Source organism: Anabas testudineus, chromosome 21, assembly GCF_900324465.2.
Source record: "Anabas testudineus chromosome 21, fAnaTes1.2, whole genome shotgun sequence".
NCBI lineage: Eukaryota > Metazoa > Chordata > Actinopteri > Anabantiformes > Anabantidae > Anabas > Anabas testudineus.
In genome coordinates, this window is record NC_046629.1 from 5,403,942 (window position 1) to 5,422,725 (window position 18,784).

The 18,784-nt window shown below is 38.9% G+C and overlaps 1 protein-coding gene across 2 annotated transcripts in view; it reads left to right on the plus strand.

Annotated features, from left to right (window-relative positions):
* man1a2 (mannosidase, alpha, class 1A, member 2) overlaps window positions 1–18,784 on the plus strand; it is a 95,887-nt gene that overhangs the window by 35,104 nt on the left and 41,999 nt on the right. For both annotated transcript variants that reach the window (XM_026376461.1, XM_026376462.1), the window contains exons 4-5: window positions 1,498–1,594; window positions 16,256–16,374. In XM_026376461.1, the coding sequence (XP_026232246.1) occupies window positions 1,498–1,594; window positions 16,256–16,374 (216 nt within the window). The remainder of the gene's footprint in view (window positions 1–1,497; window positions 1,595–16,255; window positions 16,375–18,784) is intronic.

Sequence of the window (18,784 nt, forward strand, 5' to 3'; positions counted from 1 at the left end):
AATGGTCAATCTGCACACCTCGCTGATGAGAGTTACTCTGCAGTCCTCTTTCTTGTTCTTTAAGTGATTCCCATTGCCAGTTTGTTATTTTGTGGAATATGTGTATTGCCCCTCTGCTACTACTCATCGTCTTCTTGGTTCCCATGAACCAAATAGATTTCAGTCAGCTTTTAAACACTATCATAGTTTGGATTCTTTTATAATAGTTGCAGAATTCTACAAAAGCAGTGCTGTCTTAATTTTGTAAGTAGCTTTTGCTCTGCAAATTTCATTATTATTGCTGTTCTCTCTTGAGAGGTCCAAGGTTGAACATAGAAACAACCCTGCAGCATTGCACATTTACTTAGAAAAAACATAGAAAGATTTTGTTATAACAAAAACAATGATTTAAACCTGGAATAGAGATTTACAGAGTGGGGCCGGCAGTAGTCAAAAAATTTAATTTTGATAGCAACTGCTTCAGAAAAACAAATTACACATAAAAAGAACAAGTGTATGATAGAAGATGCAACTTAGTCACCATCGCTGTTATCATGGAGGTCATAATAGAAGTGATATGATAAGCTGACAGACATGTAGAGACAAGAGAGGCTGGCAGATGGACAGGCCAGAAAGCTGCCAGGTACACAGAGAAACACTGAGAAAGAAATCAACAGATGTCCATGGCCACTGACATGACCACATAGACAGAAAGTGTACTTTTGCAAGGTTTCTTAAGTCATCAGTGCCACTTGAGAAAGAGCTGTGGAGGAAGAAAAAAGGTTTTAAATTGAAGCGAGCAGCACTGCTTCAGTAAAAGCTGGCACTTTTTCCTTTCTTGGCTGTGTCATCTCCTCTCCTCTCTTCTGCCCTGGAGCACCTCTTCTCAGCATCAGCCTCCATGTCAGGGCTCATCTCACAATCTCTTGCTCTTTTTACCCTCACCCCCTCCTCCTCAAGCCTAAGTCTTCTTTCAAAGGTCGTATGAAGAATAGAATTTTTTTACCTGATTTACAAATGTATACAGATAATAAGAATTGGGAGAGGGAAGAAGCACCGCATTAACGTAAAATAAATGTTAATTAACTTATCATTGCTTCAGTTAGGATGATGATAAAGGGTTTAGCAGATTTTTTCCTACTTAATGATCATAACTACATTTATTCTCTGTATTGTTTGGCAAAAATCTGCAAACATGTACTGTTTCTTTTATTCATCTTAATGATTGGGAAAGTAAAACTACTTCACGTAAATGCTATTTGTATTGCACTGAATACATTTGTGGGTGAATTAACTAGTTTCAGTAACAGTTGAAATCAAATTATGTCCAAATTTTATCAATCTAATGGAATATTATGATGCTAATTTAAACCTCATCATCCAGCTTTCTCTTCCGAGCTATTATCTTCTACAGTCATATCCATTACGTGATTAGAGACTGAGACGCGCACTTGTCTTGCCAAGTCAGTATTAGACTTCATTGCTTGTAACACTGTGCTTTGTGTTCCTTTGACCCAGATGATGAAACATGCCTGGGACAGCTACCGACAGTACGGCTGGGGTCACAACGAGCTGAAGCCCCTCGCCAAGAAAGGGCATTCCACAAATATCTTTGGTAAGATAGACAAACTCTTCTCTCTCTCTGTTTTCACACATTGTTGTAAATCACACATAGATGCATGCATGAATGCACTTACACTGTCTTGCTCACACTCACACACATATACACAAATAAACAACACACACACAGTGGACAAGGTTATGTGATAATGCCTCCGTCAGGATGCATGTCACTTTGGGAAGAGTGCTTGCAAACAGAAACACAAGATTATTCAAAGCACAAGGAGAGACACATCACTGAAATGTCAGATAAAAGAAAATCACAATAAGTATTTGAGGTATTGCTACTATTTCACCAGGAGTATGTCGTTCAAGGTCTCAGCCATTCTGCGGCAAGGCTCTTCTCTTACAAAAGTTTTTAAAATGATCAAATGATAGATTATTGAATAGACAAAATTATAAAATGTAAGAAATGACCTCTAGATGTAAGGTCTTTAGAGGGACTGTAGACCAGAGCTATACTGAACACTGATCACTAGAAACCTAACTTCTGTCTCATCATTACACTCTTAGACAGGATAATGGCACAGGGGGATATGAATCTTCTGTGGAATACTTAGATGACTGGAAATTCAGATTGAGCTTCAGCCCCTTTGAACTGTATACAGTACTTTCAACTGTAAATAAAATGTAGAAAGCTTTTTAAAGCACCTATTTTTTATTTCCTGTTTAATTCTACAAATGGGGCAGTACTAGCTCAGGAGTCGTTTATGAACCCCAGGGTTAGTGGTTCGATTCCAAGTTTTTCCTAGCTACGTGTTGAATTCTCCTTGGACACGACACACCCTTGGCACCTCAAAGGGGCAGCCTGTCCACAATGCAATTTTCCCACTGTGGGACTAATAAAGGTTTCTAAAAAAAGGGGGTAGACTAATTACATTTTTTCCACGAAGTTTCATACCTTTTTTTTCCCAACATGGGTCCAAACACTATTTTCACTCGGTCATCTCCTTGGTTTACTCTGCTATTGTCCTATAAAAGAACAACCACATATATCATCTGTGTGAGCAGGTTATTGCATCCCATGATTACATTTTGTTGTTGGCTAGATCCAATTAGATCTTAATAATTATGGCATGAGCAAAGGAGAAAGTCAGTTTGTTTTTTGTACCCAACTAACCAAGTTGTCTTTATCTGTTCCTAAACCTTTCATAAGCTTAACTGCATGTTTTTTACTATAACCGTGATGATGAAGCCCTCGCATGCTGACATTATACCAGAGGGTTGGGAGAAGCGACCTCTATGGTTGTTAAAGCTGCTTCTTCTTTTGTCAAGTGATACCATGTCATCTTCTGTGGTCTTGCAGCTGCCACAGTGTAAAAATAATGAAATCCAAAGCCCACAGTCACAGTTAATAGACATATTTCCTGGTGAGCGATGGCTGTGTGCACTGCAGGCATCAGATAATGCCCATCATATGAGATGGCTGTGTGTTTTTGGCTTACTGTGAACTGGTTGCTTATTGAGTGTGTTCACTTTGTCATTTGTGCATTTTTCCCGTCCCATGCTTGAGGGAATCATTCAAACTTCTAACTAGTGTTGCATAATAAATCTAGTTGGTCTCTGTTTAAGCAGAGAAGTGTGGTCATATGTATGGTCACATGACTTTCCGGTTTGCAGTGTTGCCAGTTTAGCGACTTTACTTTAGCTACCCCTTTAGTAACTTGTTTTCAGAGAAGCAACTTGTGAAAAATCTAGTGGTCGCTTGTCTAGATTTTAACTAGTATGATTGTATTCATGATTGTTCATATTAGGTAAACTCATTATACCATATGTTTATTATATTATAATCACAATATTGGCCACAATAATCACCCAATAATCATATAAATGTATGCAGATTATTGGTCACGTTGACATTCTGAATAGGCAGTGCTAATTTTCAGGCCCAAAATCCTATATTGGCCCTTTGTGAATATGTGCAGGTGAAGATAGCTTCACGCTTGTTTATCTGAGTGTTTATGAGTTGGCAGTTTGACTTGTGTGTTTCTCTGGGTTTCTGTGTGCTTGTTTGTTCCTTAGGTTGATGGTGTGTGTGTGTGTGTGTGTGCGTGTGTGTGCGTGTGTGTGCGTGTGTGTGCGTGTGTGTGCGTGTGTGTGTGTGTGTGTGTGTGTGTGTGTGGTGTGAGGATGCATGCTTATGAGGCTTTTGTGTCAAATTGGAATGTTCCGTCTGGTGGATTGGCTGGAGGCGCCAGTGTTATTTTATGAGCTGCTGCTAAATGGTAGATGGATGCTGTTTGAGTGTGTTTCCATTTGTTGGTGTTATTGCGTGTCTGTTCATCTGCAGCGTGTCTTTGTGTGTTTGTCAATGTCAGTGTGTGTGTGTGCCTCCTTGTAATGGCTGAGCATCTGCCGGTTATTAGTCACAGGGTGGCCAGAAAAACACAAGCGAGAAACAAGGCAAAGAATCCAGCCTCACACTCTTCACAAACACAGTTCTATTATTGATAAAGTGTTTCCTCTCCTCCCACAGAACCTGACTATATTGATAGTGTGTGTGTGTGTGTGTGTGTGTGTGTGTGTGTGAGTGAGTGTGTGTGAGAGAGAAGAGAAGGCAATATACTCTATTGGAAATGCAGCAGTTTGTGGCTGTAACTACTAGGAATATTGACAGCTTGTTCCAAGGGGACACATGTGCACAAAGGCTTGTTGATTGGCTGGAAACGGCTGATTGACTATGAATAGTGGATTTAAATCGCTTTGTCATTTAAAGAGAGCACTACTCCAGTACACTTAAGTCATTTCAAGACATACATTGGAACCCTGAACGTCTCTAGATATTATCCAGAAGAGCTGTACCTTAAAACACAAATGTCTGAGTCAGTCAGCTCAAACATTATATAGACATTGTCTTTCCAGCTCCCTAATACAAAGTCTGTGTAATGTCTGGTTGAGCCCATGTGCAAATACAGCAGGTAATTGTCCAGAGAACTTAGTGAGTAAGTGAGTTAGCATTCCCTTCATTCAGTCAGTCATCTCAGCAAAACACCAGGAAAATAGGAAATGTGGAAATATTTCCCTTTGCTGAACAAGTTGTACCAGTGTTTGAGTAGTCAGACTTGAAGCTGGCCCAACACAAGCTTACAGTCTGCCTCTATTAAGCATCCCTTCCATGCAGTTGTTATAGAGACAAAGGGTGTGTGTGCTAACCCCACGCCTTAGAGCTCAACCATAATCTGTCCAGAGAGAAGAGGAGAGGCCAGAATGGTAACAAGAAGACTGTGCCTCTCATTGTGGCTCCAAGCTCAGATAACCTTGAGTACAGATACAAACATAGCCTTTGTCTCAAGGGTAAGCAGTTCAAGCAAGGATAACGCACGGCCTTGTTAATAAAACACAGTTCAAGCTAGGTCAGAAAAAGCACAGCAGTGTGAGACGGAGCCAGCATGTTACCTTACCACACTCCCTCATGCATATGCATAGGCACACACACTTAGGTGGAGTTGATGGCAACGACTCTGTCATGAAAAACTAGCAAGGCTGCTTTTAAAAAGGATGATGATTTTAGAAAAGGAACCAACTGCCAATAGTCAAATAAACCAAAAAACGCTATTCTTCATGGACAGTCATACATTAACCATGCACATCATATATATTTATTTTTTAATGTTATTATAAGAAAAATACATACAGAAATGAGTCTCAACCGTTGTGAAAATGGATCAACATATTTTTCATTTTTGTCACATGTACCATGAATTGCTGACATTGCACTGCACTTCTACTTATGTATGTGTCAAACTATAAATATGCTGCATTGATTAGTTGATGGAAAAACATGATAATTATTTAATAAGGTTTTCAAATGTTGGTTGGACAAATTTAATAATTTTAAAATGCCACTTGGTCTCTGCTGAGTGACATTTTCTGATGGGTATTTTTAATATTTTCCTATTTGATAGAATAAACTAATTGTATACAGTGGACAGTATAATTTGCAGATTAATTTATAATTAAATAATTAGTAGCAGCCTTAATAAACTACATTATCTTTACTAACCACAACATACTATAACTATATGAATCCTTTTGGTCACAGTAATGCTGTTGTCAGCAGTTCAGTTCACTCACATGAACACCTAACCGCGCACATACGTGGTAATGACACCCCAATGGGTAATTTTATGACGAACATCAGCCACTATTGATTCAGGCAGAAAGCTTTTGACCCTTGTTGAGGTTGTCGGGCGGTCAAACCGGAGGCCGGGCTTCAGCAGCGACTGAGGTGGCCTTATTTATTCTAGATCGACAGCAGAAGCTCTGATCTTTAAACACATTCAGTGTTTGCTGGAAAATGCTCTCAGGGGAAGCAGGTCACGTTACATTGATCAGGACTTCAGTGTGAGTGTAAGTCCACACCATCGTCTGTCCTTAGCTCTGTGGTAATAGGTGCAGTTTAGAAATAAACTTAAAAAACTTAAATAACAACAATCCTTATAATCATTTGTTATAATTCTGGCTTCTCAAATTGAGGATTTGTAACTTTCCAGAGTTGTATTCATATTGTGTTGCAGCATTTGTTGGACAGACTGTATCATGGCAGATTTTAGGAAATTCTGAATTAATTCATTAAAAAAAAAAACAAGAACGAATCAATCTGGGATGACACTACTGAATTAGTGGAACTTAAATTTAAACAATCTGTCTCACTGTATTATTATTCTACAGGCATTGACTTGACTGAGTCAAGTCAGTTTAGAGTAGGATTTTGGTTTTGTGTCTCTGGGTTGTTTCTTTTGATGAATTTCATTTGTGGGTTTACATGACATTATTGGACTCATTTCACTGGCTTTAATCTTGTCTGCAAACACACAAGAGAACCCACTGGAGAGTTCAAGTCCTGTCCTTCACACTCTCTTCCTACTTTATTGGTTTCCTTGTACGTTTGCCATCTGATGATTTTAATTTAAGCCTCTAAGTAGAGAAGCTTTCACTTCTCAGACTCACTGCTTTCTCCCAGAGGCAGTTTGACATGCTCACTGTACACGATATCATAAACTGCCTCAGGCATGCAGTTGCTTGAGGCCTGTTTAGTAGGAGGCAGTGGATATGATGCAAACCTTGGCTGGACACCTGGTCACTCTGTCTGCCCAGTCTTAGAGAGCACTTACTCATTACTCATGGTACTTACTTCATCTATTACAAGGATTATAAGGTTGTTTTATGGTTTGTGCATTGTGTTGCACATGGGCAGTTTGTCAGTGTGTTTAAAGTAACATACACACACTTTTTTTAAGGTGTTGCTTTATCAATTTCGTAAGTAATCTATTGAGTTTTTTTGTTACTCATCCTTTAATCACAAAACTTGAGTCACTGTTGGACCAGAGTAGAGATACAGTATTGTGAAAAAGTCTTAGGCACCATTTGCTTTGTTATTTTATGAACGATGACCAGTATTTATTTCTCTCTTTTTTGTTTTTTTAAATTAGAAACACAAAAAGTGGTTTCTTGGCGTTTGCCATTCCACAAAAAACATTTCTGGTCAAGCTTCTTTAGGCTGCTGAAGGACCAACTTAGCATCCACTTGAAGCTGCCAGATGCTGAACCAGGTCCTTACTGGATCTCTCAAAGAAGAAACTCTGGGAAACTTGTCCTTGACCTTTCCAGATTCCTTTACATAGGTTACAGTTATTATTTGTCACTTTAGCTAACATAATTAAAACAAACGTGTTTTGTTTTTGTATACTGTTTGTGTTTTTTTTCACAGTGAACATATTTACTATTTGCACTAGCTGTATTCTAATCAAGTCACTACAATATAAATAGGTATATAGTTGTAATAGCATTGCCAAACCAAAAAAAATGTGATGGTGCCTAAGACTTTTGCACAGTACTGTACTTTATTAGTAGTGGGTCATTGAGACATTTCTTTTTTTGGGCAGGAATTGGTTCCTCCTGCCATCAAGGGAGTTGGCTTTATATAGATTCTGTTTGTTTAATGCCTTGATCTGACCAAACACCAGATCAAACACTGCTTTGCTTTTCAGCTTTTCTAATCAATTGACAGTGATGGGTGTAATCTTCTGTAGAACTATTGAAGTAGTAGTCAGTAGTTATTTCCTTTGACAGTGTCTCTGCAGGGTTCATGTGAATGCAGTGATAACCATGTAGTCAGAAGTCTACCCTCACAGCCATGTAGCTTTTTTCCCAAGCATCTAGGTCATGTCCTCATATGATTGGCTCTCAGGGCGAAATAGTGCATTGCTTCCATGGCAGTGCACCCATGGGTAAAGATGAATGGCTCAGGCACAGCAAAGCGAAACAACGGAAATGACATATTTATGTGTAGCTATAAAGTCCAATCCAGAATTCAAGGTCCGAATTTAGTGCCATAAACTACACCCCTCTATGTTATGTGCACTGCCTTCCTGTCCAGTCATGGCTTTGCCATTTCTGTGGCCTCAGTTTGGTTAAAAATGTTTATTTCTTGTTTGCTATGGTCTGTGCCTAACTCCTGATTTAAAGCATTGCAATTTAGCTGTTCTGGGGGAAAGTGAATAAACAAGATGTATTTCTTGTATTTAATGTAGTTATAATGTTGAGAGAAAAGGAGAGACTGGTGAAAAAAGGAAAATACTGTCTGCAAAGACACTTGTGCCAGTTGTATAAAAAAGTATATCAGCCCATGTTGAGATATAGTCCTCACTGCGTGCAGTATCAGGATGAATTGATTGCAAGGCAAGATATTGAACAACCTGCAGACAGTAATTTTAAAGTACTTCCTCTGTAATTATGTTAAACTTAATGACAGCAGCATGCTGTCAGCTGGATGCTTTTCTCCTGAGCACCTTGCAGTCATGCACTAATGTATGCTGTTTTTTATCACATTGATTCCAGTAAGGTCTAAGCACCTACAGTAAAATGTTACTGTATATACAAACTAATAGAGAGTGGAAAACCAGTAGTGCAGTCCACATGCAAGGCATTTGGTATCAAAACTCCTTACAGCCTTTAACTAGTTTTGCTTTGGTTCAGTGTCACTACTGGTAGCATGAGACGATACCTGGAACTTACAGAGGTTGCACAGACAGTCCAACTCCAGGATGTCACATCAGTACGTACCATTGTCAGAAGGTTTGCACAGAGAAGATACCAGGAGACAGGCGGTTACTCTAGGAGAGCTGGACAGGGCCGTAGAAGGTCCTTAACGCATCAGCAGGACTAGTATCTGCTCCTTGATGCAAAGAGAACCAGATAAGGACTGTCAGAGCCCTACAAAATGACCTCCACCAGGCCACTGGTGTGAATGTCTCCTCCTAGATCTGGGAGGAGATACCCCTGGGCATCATCCATCGTTTCATTAGGAGCATGTCCTGACATTGTCAGGCATACATATAAGCATGTCGGGGCCATACGAAGTACCGAGTACAGTTTTGGGTTGCTGGAATGAGATTTCAATAAAAAGGACTAACCTGCGGCATAATTTTTCCACTTTGATTTCAGCCCTCTGTAGGTTCATAATTTTAATTTGCATCAACAAATGTGACATCCTTTTGTTCCTAAAACATCACCCAGACCATATCAGTTTATATTTCCACCATCAAAATCTGATGTGTTTTCAAAGTGTTCCTTTAATTCTTTTGAGCACTGTATAGAGGTTAAACAGTCTCACATTATTTTCATATTCAAATGCTTAAAGCCGCAGTTCCCCTGTCAGCTCCCAGATTAACAAATGTCTACTTTTTCAACCAATGGCAAATTTGAGCTGTGCTGGTCAATATCTACTTCATGATCAATAATTCGAATGACAAAGTGATGCTGCTCTGAAACTCTGAAACTGAAAACAACAGTGAGCTTGAAATGACCCCACATTAAGCTTGTTGCCCTTTTTTCTTCCCAGCCTGACGTGTAGACTCTGATGTTTTAATGACTCTGGACCCAAGGCTGCTTCTTAAATGAGAGATTAGAACTTGTACAGGGGGAAGACAGGGAGAGAAACGCATGCATTTTATGGCTACACACATACTGTTATTTTAACTGCTGTGTAGTGATGTCTAATGTTAGTTTTCTCAAAGGTAAAGATCCACTTACAACACAAAGAATGAAAGTAAAGGAGCAGCCTGTTAGCCCTAATATTATAGTAAGATGATGTAAAATTGAGAAGTCATTTCATCGTAAGTTGTCACAGAGAAAACCTACCTACCTTTTCATAATACAGTACACTGCATAAATGGAGTTTCACTACATACTGATCAACATTTAACATTTTGCCTCATATCATCTAAAACTTACTTAAATGCTTGATTATTTTATTTTTTCCTTTTAGTTTAACAGTTTTTATGTAAGACCAGTTCAAGTCTGATGGGCTCCCATTAGCAGTAATTGTCTAATCTCCATTTAGATGAGTGAGTCTACTATAATATTGTTAACTTTGAAGAAATTGACTGGCACATTTGCAGTGCAAATAGTCACTGAATTCTGCTCCCTACAAGATGTCGAATATTCTTTAGATTTCTACATCTCGTTCCTCCCCCACTTCCCTCTTTGCTTTCAGATTAAACTTTCAGCAGGGCTGCCATTGCCAAACGGACAGCGGGAAACAGGAGGATTTGCCTGCTGCTGAGTCCAGCAGGAATGTACATAAGCCCTTCAAACAAAGTATAAAAAGGGTGATGTTCCAAAACAAAAATTAAAAAAACCTTGTAAGTTTGTACCAATAGCCTTTACGTTTTATTTTCTACTCTCTGTGTGACCAGATGGTGATAAAGGCTGGTGCCACTGAACAATTGGATAGGTCACTTTAGAAACTGTACCCACAATGCAGATGGGATTGTGTGTCATAGTACTGACAGTGTTAGGGTCTCTATTATTGATATGACTACCCTGTCACAGAGTCAATGGAGCTGCCTTGGCATTGTGCATTGTTCTTTACTTAGGAGAAACTTCCTTCATTCAGTTGGTTGGTCCTCCTGCCTGTTGCTGTACATTCTGGGAGCTACTTCATATACAGCGTCATTATTCTGTGTTTTTGATGTCAACATTCAGACTCCATCGTCTTTTGTCAGTAGGTGGGAGCATCTGGATGGTGCAGGCTGTTTGTTTAAATAATGTAGTGACCTTTATGCCATATGTTCTCAGAGAATTCATTAAATATTGATCAGGCAATATGGTTGAAACCAGTATTATAACATTTTTACAATTTTTAAATGTATTCTGATATGACAATTGTATGCAAGTGGGCATCAGTGTGCAAGGTAATGTTTTATTACATGGAAGCAAATGCAGCCTCCTTTTTCCTTGTTTGAAAATACCACGGCTACTGTAAATTAATTGGCAATTACTTCACATATTCTCACAAACCCATGATGCTTCAACTCTCCATTTTCCATACTGTTTATTCACATACATACTAAATGTACCGCATATACTATATATAGGTTTAAAACATGTTGCATTTGCTGCAAAGTTATAATTATTTCCCTTTTCTTGGACAAGGCTTGGTAATTCTGTCACATTACAGTAAAACCAGTGCAGCCTGACACCCTTTGGCATCGGGCCTAGAGTGAGGCATGCAGTCTGAGATTTTTTCAGAGAGCTCATGTTAAGCTGGAGGGTCCAGTCTGACCAGTAACCCTCTGAGGCAGAAAACAGAACACAGCAGATGTTTCAGTCCAGTGCCAAATAAGTTGGTAACCAGTTTTCCATTGCCAGCCAGACTGGTCTAAATTGGCCTGGGGAGTTGGTTTGGCTTAGCTTATTGCTGCTGGGCTTATTACAAAACAGACTGAAATGCCACAGTGGACCTAGAGCAACAGAAGAAGATATGGGATTGACGCTTGCAATAGAACCTTTAGAAATTAGTGTAGTGGGCTGTGACAGTGAATGTAAACACTCTGTAATCTGACATGAGCTAACTTGGTGGAACAATGGCTAAAGGGTGGGGGCTGAATAGGAAACAGCTTGGTAATTTTGATTCTTTAGATAGAAATTAATTAAATTAATTATTATTGAAATTAATCTGTAAGATTTTGAAAGTAAATCCCAGCTGGTATCTTAAATAGCTGGAATTGTGCGTTGATTTTCCAATGCAGTGCATACATTAAAAAGTGAGGTATACTAGGGCTGAGGTAGAAACCAAGTCAGTATTATGCAATTTACACTTAATTAAACAAATTTACAAAACTGTACTGACTGAGTTTGAAATGTTTAAACCCTTAAAAAATGTGACTTTGCTAGCACAACTTTAAAGGACCAATTTTCTCATTGAAGTGTTTCTAGCCATGCATATAGGATTTATTCACTTAGTTGAAAAGATATCTATTCCTGAGGTTTTTGCTCAGCAGAGGTGAATGGAATTTTATTTCTGTTGATCACAGCACTAACATTTAATATTATGTTTAAACCTCAACAGTATCATGTTTTGCAAGAAACAGTGTCCCAGTTATTCTTAATAATGTGCAAACCCCACTCTGAACCCATTTTATTTGAACTGCTTTCTCATATGTGAAAACTGTGGATGACTTGTTCAGTACTCAGCTATACTAGACACTCTAGAAAAACTATTGCTCTCTTCTACTCTCAACCGTACAATTACAATTTTGAGGTGTTGGATGTAACAGTGAGAGAATAAAGGCAGAGCAATGTGGAGAGGCCAGTAGAGAAGGTTGTGTAGAGGGCACAATGCTAGAGACTGAATGGGACAGAGATGGAGAGTGAGAGCGAAAGCAGAGAAGCGTCTAGAGAGGTGAAGAGTGGGAATGAGAGTCGTAGAAATACAGACTATAGCTTAGCCCAGTTCATTAAAACCTTCCCTTTCAATTCTTCGGAGTCTGATCCTGCAGAAAAACCCAGTTACACACACATAACTGGGTTTCTCACACACCTGAAAATGAAGAGAAGCTTCAACTACTTTTTTTTTTACATTATTGTTTTTTTTAATTACCCAGAGTGATTTTATGCAGCGTTCACAGCACAACTACTTCCACACAACGATCCTTTCTGACCCACCATCCCACACATTCACCTGGAGCTCTCCATCATCTCCCGCTCTCCATCATCTCCCACTCTCCCAGAGCTGACAGGTTACAAGACAAAGCGAATGGAGACTGAATAATGTCACCACATTTTCCTGCCTTGTGTGAATTCATACTGCATAGCACTGAAACCTGCCGTCTAATGAAACTGGCACTGGGACTAAGACACACAGAGCACAAGTGTTGGAGAGAGAAGAAAGCCAATGAAAATCGGGAGAGAGAGGTGTGTGAGATTGTGGTAGATGGAGAGAGGAAGTTAGAGTGTAAGAGTTCACTTGAGGTAAAGAGATATTGCGGTATAAATTAAATCAAAGGAAAAGGAAGTTTGGTTTGTCTAGTGTAGATCAAGAGAAAGAGAATTAGCGCGCACAGACACCTTCTGTGTTCAGCTGCGTGTGAATGTGTGTACATGACACGATGACGATAATTCCCCAAATAAATAAACCTTATCCCGGCCAATTTGTCTCGGATAAGCAGGGCCTGCAACCCTAAACCCACCTCTTGGAAGTGCCAATTCAGCTTTATTTAAAGTACTTGGCGCTGTTTGAAAGGCTGCATGGTGCTTAGATGCAAATGGTGGAAACCAACAGCATCAGACAGTGTTGTGTGGAGAAGAATGGCAGTGAAACAATACAAGATCAGATATGTAGACGGCAGCAGGTAAAGGGAAATTTAACAATGGGAGAAAATAAATAGGCAACCAAAATACACCTAAAGGAGGGTGAAACAAGTATCCTTGCATCAGGGTTTGAATGGTGCGATGCATTAGGAAGATTAGGAAGAACGCATCAAGACAGTGATGGATGAGAACAAACAAATGGTTAGTACGAAGAAGGAAGAGATGAAAAGATTCAGGGTGTGATGGAGCAGAAAGGAGACAGAGAAGGGGAGAAATATCCAGACATCACAGTGAGGTGAACTTTTAAAAGTTGCATATGACTCATAGAAGAAGAGAGAAAGGTAAACTTGAAATTTACAGTCTCCTTTGCTAAGATCTTTAAAGTCAAATTATAAATTAGGGAGGATGATATGTTTTATAATTGCCAACCAGGTATCACTAAATAATGTGTTAGAGAAACCATTCCAAAATCAATGTGTGTCACAAGATCATGATATTGAGGTTGAGTAAATAAATCAACATTCACAGTGCAGGTTGGAGTAAATAAGGTAATGTCAGCAAAAACTAATTGAAATCAGGAGTGGAAAAATCTCAAATGTTTTGAGTTAGATAAAAAAAACCTGCTGATGTGAACTGAGATAGATCAAAAATTGTTTATTAGCATAACAATGGAAAGAATTTAGATATTCATCAATTCTCGAACATGACTCTATTGGTACAACACAGGATGCTCAGTGAAGTATAAACACGTTCAGAGAAACAGTCATTTGAGCTCAGTAACATGCAAATCATGGAGCATGGAGTCCATGACAGGACAACATGAAGATAATGAATAGGTAAAGTTTTAGATGTGATGTGATTTCAGCTATACGAAGATATCCACACTCATGTAGTGTCCAGTGTTTTTGCACCAATGGTTAAAAGAACATTTTAGAAGGAAAACATGGGTAGATTACATCATTTTAATATCACGTTTTATTGATAGTAGTGGCAGTGACTGCTCACTGTGGAACATTATTGTTGTAAACACAGAGGAGGCATTGCATTCAGGAGCTGTTACGCAAAACCTTGGCATCAAAGGAAAAAAAAAATCGGTTTCAAGAATTTTGACAGGCCTCTATCTTTGCCTCAGCGATGTCACGTTGCTATAGCTCGCCTAAAGCGTACCTGTAGGTGATGATAGTGACAGAAGGGAGGGAGATGGAGGTTGTTTGGTGCAGCAGAGGGGCTCTGCTCCACCAACAGTCAGGCCAATCTGTCAGGATCCGGCAGGCGGCCAGGGCATCTTGCTATCAGCCCTGCCTGCCTGACTGCAGTGTATTTTTAGAGTGATTTAGAGGTCCTTGTCTATAATGATAATAACACTGCAGTTTCTGCATGAAGCCAGACACTGTCCTTTTGAATGGAGTCATAGATAAGCGATGGCAGGGAATCTCAGGAATTCCAGCAGCACACGCTGATATGAAGCGAGTAAGGATTTAAAGGGCAATGCCACAGAATTTTAATACTCAAATGTGTTATTATATGTGCATTGAACTAAACCAAATGCAGACAACAGTAGCAGAGTAGGGTCAAGATTATCTGAGGAAATCTTGAAACATCTCGCTGCATTGTTACATAGTAATGGGGAACTTTCTGGTGACAACTTTATGCAACGCTTTATAGAGTTGTTTTGTTTTATGCTAAATGTGTTGACATAAAGGTATATGTTAAAAAAAGCTAATTGCTTAATGCAGACCTACAACTTTAGAATTATTATTCTAATGATAATATCAACCTAGGATGTAAGAAAGAGTTTTTGGCAAAGCGGAAAAACAAACTTAGGTATTTATACTATATTATAGTGTACATATAGTGTATAGTGTAATGATAGTGACACTGCTCTGTGTATTTCAGAAATTCCGATTTCTGCCTTTTAGAACTAGCTTATACTCTAATTTGCAGTGTTTCCCTAACTGCGTTCTACACCCATGGCCAGGATCGTGACACATTTTAGCTGTAATAAGCATGATATCTAAACCACGATTAGTAGAATGATAATAATAACTTCACCATTTCTCTTCTCTGTAGCAAGTTGCATTTTGTTGCAAATTCAATTGAGGCACGACAGTGTTGGGGTACCTGCTGTTCACAGTTGCATATTGGTAGAGGTCATGTCTCATATAATAGATTTTCCAATACTAATCGTGACCTTGATCCCTAAGAGGCATCTGGGCATGAGCCTTTTTACTTTGCAATGCGGTCGTACAGCTGCCTCCTGAGTGTCCTGATTAACTTCACACCAAGAGGTGTTGACTTGGAGAAGTGGAGAAGTCAAGAATTTCAAAATCTTTGCTGCACACATTAGTGGAGAGGCTGCATACTAATGACATGACACTGACAAATTTTTAAAAAGTTTTTCCTTTACTTTGGGAAGTCAGAGATATTCAGGAGATGGAACATAGATCAACATAACTGGGCTTTGGTTTTGCCCGGCGAATAACTAAAAATATAGTTTTTTTTTTTTAGTTTCTAGAGCCTAGTTTAGGCTCACATCTCCTTATGTTTTTCCTCACTTTCTGCTCAGTCTGTTCCATTTGTTTCATTGATTTTCATCTACCAGTCCTCATGTGCAAACCACATGACGGAAAATGACGGAACCGACCCATTTGTTGGGTTTTGTTGTCTGCTCTTCTCCTGTCACAGTGCCTCATTCTGGTTGGGTGATTGGGTGGGTAATTGCTTAAAAGAAAAGGCTTTAGCCCCAAGTGAGAGGTTATGACGCATGTGATCTGACACCTCACGGCAGCAGTGTATTTCATACATACCATCTCCTTGGCTTGTCTGTGGGCCTGTCTCAGATGGGTTCATAGCAGATTTAAATGTGTATAATACGTTAATTATATACAGTTATGAGCAATTCTTTATTTTTCACTGCAACAAATTTGTTTTTTCCTTTGTATGTTAATATGTCTATTGTGTTTGTAATTCCCACAAATGCACAGTTTTCATAAAAGAAAAATTGGCCAGTATGTGACTGGACAAAATCATTTAATTTTACTTTTTGTTTTCTCTTGTGCAGGTAATTCCCAACTAGGTGCAACTATTGTGGACGCCCTTGACACCCTCTACATTATGGGTCTGCATGAGGAATTCAAGGACGGTCAGGAGTGGATTGAACAGAATTTGGACTTCGGTGTGGTGTGTATATACCTTACTTTTTTTTAAGACATAAGAATATATAGATGCCGACTCTTATATTTTCACTCAGTGTGAAATAAGAGGTTGTTGCTGAAGAATGGAGAATTTTGCATTTTATTTCATACTTAGAAGAAATACCTTAGGAATCCATAATTCCAATGAAGGTCGATAGCCGAAAGCTTATTTTGGTCAATCACCGTGATGGAGTCTCGGTTTAATAATGAATAATGAGCCCTTAACATTGAGTTAAAAACAGCAACTGCAATATGAGTTAATTAGACTCAATTCAAAAATACTACTAATACTTAATTCTTGACATGGTTTTTAACAACAGCACAATTGGATCATAAATAAATGGCGGGATTCAAACTCCTAACCTCGGCAGTGTTACAGTAGCACCATAGTGTCACCAAAGAGCTGCACTGAATCAGTCCAGTAAAAATAATTCAAAATGGAAACTTGGGATTGGTTATATCACTGTGTAGTGTTCATCGAACAGTGTTGTATTTGATAGACTAGGTATTGTTTATTCAAACTAATGGGGTCAATAACAGCAAACGAAACTCATTATCTCTTAGCTCAGTGTCTATTTACATTCATAACCAATTTAACCAACATCTTGTGCGGTTCTGTCCAGTTCTGTTTTCATTCCCATTTCTTGAATCCCTCACATCTGCATTTCTTCCTCATTTATTTCTGTTTCAGTCCTCCTCTCCTATTACCAGCTCTTCTGCTCCTTTTCCTCACCCGTCAATCATTTCTATCCTCCATATTTCCTTTTTTTTTTTTTTTTTACTGAAATCCGTTCATATTGTTATAACCCTTTCATAACCCAACACTATCCTCTTCCTCTACCTTTTATTTTAATCTGTTTTCTTTTATAATTAGCTTTGTAGTCTTTGGACGAGACAAGTTAATTTCGCCCCTCCTAGTTTATTTTTACCATGCTTCTGTCCTCTCACTGTCCCTGTTTGTCTGTCTTCTGAATGTTTATTATTATCCTCCATTTTATTTTTTTATACTCTACTCTTCAGTTTTAATGATTTGAAATACAGGTAACCTAACTAGTCATTTATCCCTCCCTATCATATCGTTTGTTTCATTTACCTCATCTTTTCTCCTACTTTCTTTCTAATTCCCCATTATGGTAAAGCTGTCAGCCCTACTTCTTCTCCTTTGTTCTGCTCTGTCTCCCTCAAATTTCTCCTGAAATCATTAATCCTGTCCATGTATGCCTTCTCCTTAATCACCCTCACTCTTTTTCCCCTTCCTTTACCCACTGCCTCTAACAGTATCTGAGACTGAAGCTTGTTAGTCCCCCTACTGAGGCAATCACAGGGCAGCTAGCAGGTAGGCAGAGGGGATCTAACATCCTGACACTCGGAGGGCTAATTAACCTTAGGATCACTGTGGTAGAGCAGGGGAAAGAAGGGATAGGAGGAATCGGAGATGGTGAATAGGGAGGGATGAGGCTTCGATTGAATGAAGGGTGAGAGAGAAATTGGATCTGAACAGATGAAGGGAGAGAAAAGAAGGGACAGCAGGAGAAAAGTAAGACATTGCATTAGAGCTAGAGATGGAAGATAGAAAGGCAGAGAAGGGTGTGAAGATCAATCACGGGCTGAGGTTGTGATGTTTGGATAGATACAGGATAAATAAAAGAAAAATTAGAATTTGAAATACTGTAGGTAGTCACCGTGGCTGTAGGAAGAAATAAATATAAAGAGGAAGAAAAGAAAATACAGGAAAAGAGTCAATTTTGATATCAAGTGAAAGAGTCAGTGTCCAAATTTGGACACTGTGCACTTCTGTTATTTACTGAATGTAAACAGTCGGTACAAATCTCCAGTTTGTTTGTTTTTTCAGATTGTTGATGCCTGTTTGCTTTATACCAATAAATCCATGGATACAAATTGCTTTTGTTACTTATGAGAAAAGATGCTCTATTGAGCTTTACAAAATTTTAAACTTGAGCAAAAAAATGAAAAGAGAAAACGTGCATTTGGGATTGTAAAGCAGACAGTTATGAAAATAAAGGTAGATTAGATTACAGAAATGTGTTCATTCTGTTGTTATCAATCTCAATAATTAACAGTAAATTCAATATATACAAAAACTATTTTCCTAAAAGGGTTTCTGTAGCACAGGGTGATAGAGCCCCAGTAATAAAACCTGCTTTGTCACATGACATTTGTGCCTTTAAAAAAAGGGGGAGATTTATAAAATGTATAACAAAAGCAATAACAAAGACGGGAATATGAGACAATAAGAAATGCTGAGAGTGAGAGGTAGGAGAGGAGAGCAGAAGCTCTTTGCTAACACACGAGGGGATGGAGAGAAGAGATTAGAGGGAGGAGAAGAGAAGAGTGGATGAGACCTGAAGCTGGTGCTGACGACGAAAGGAGGCGTG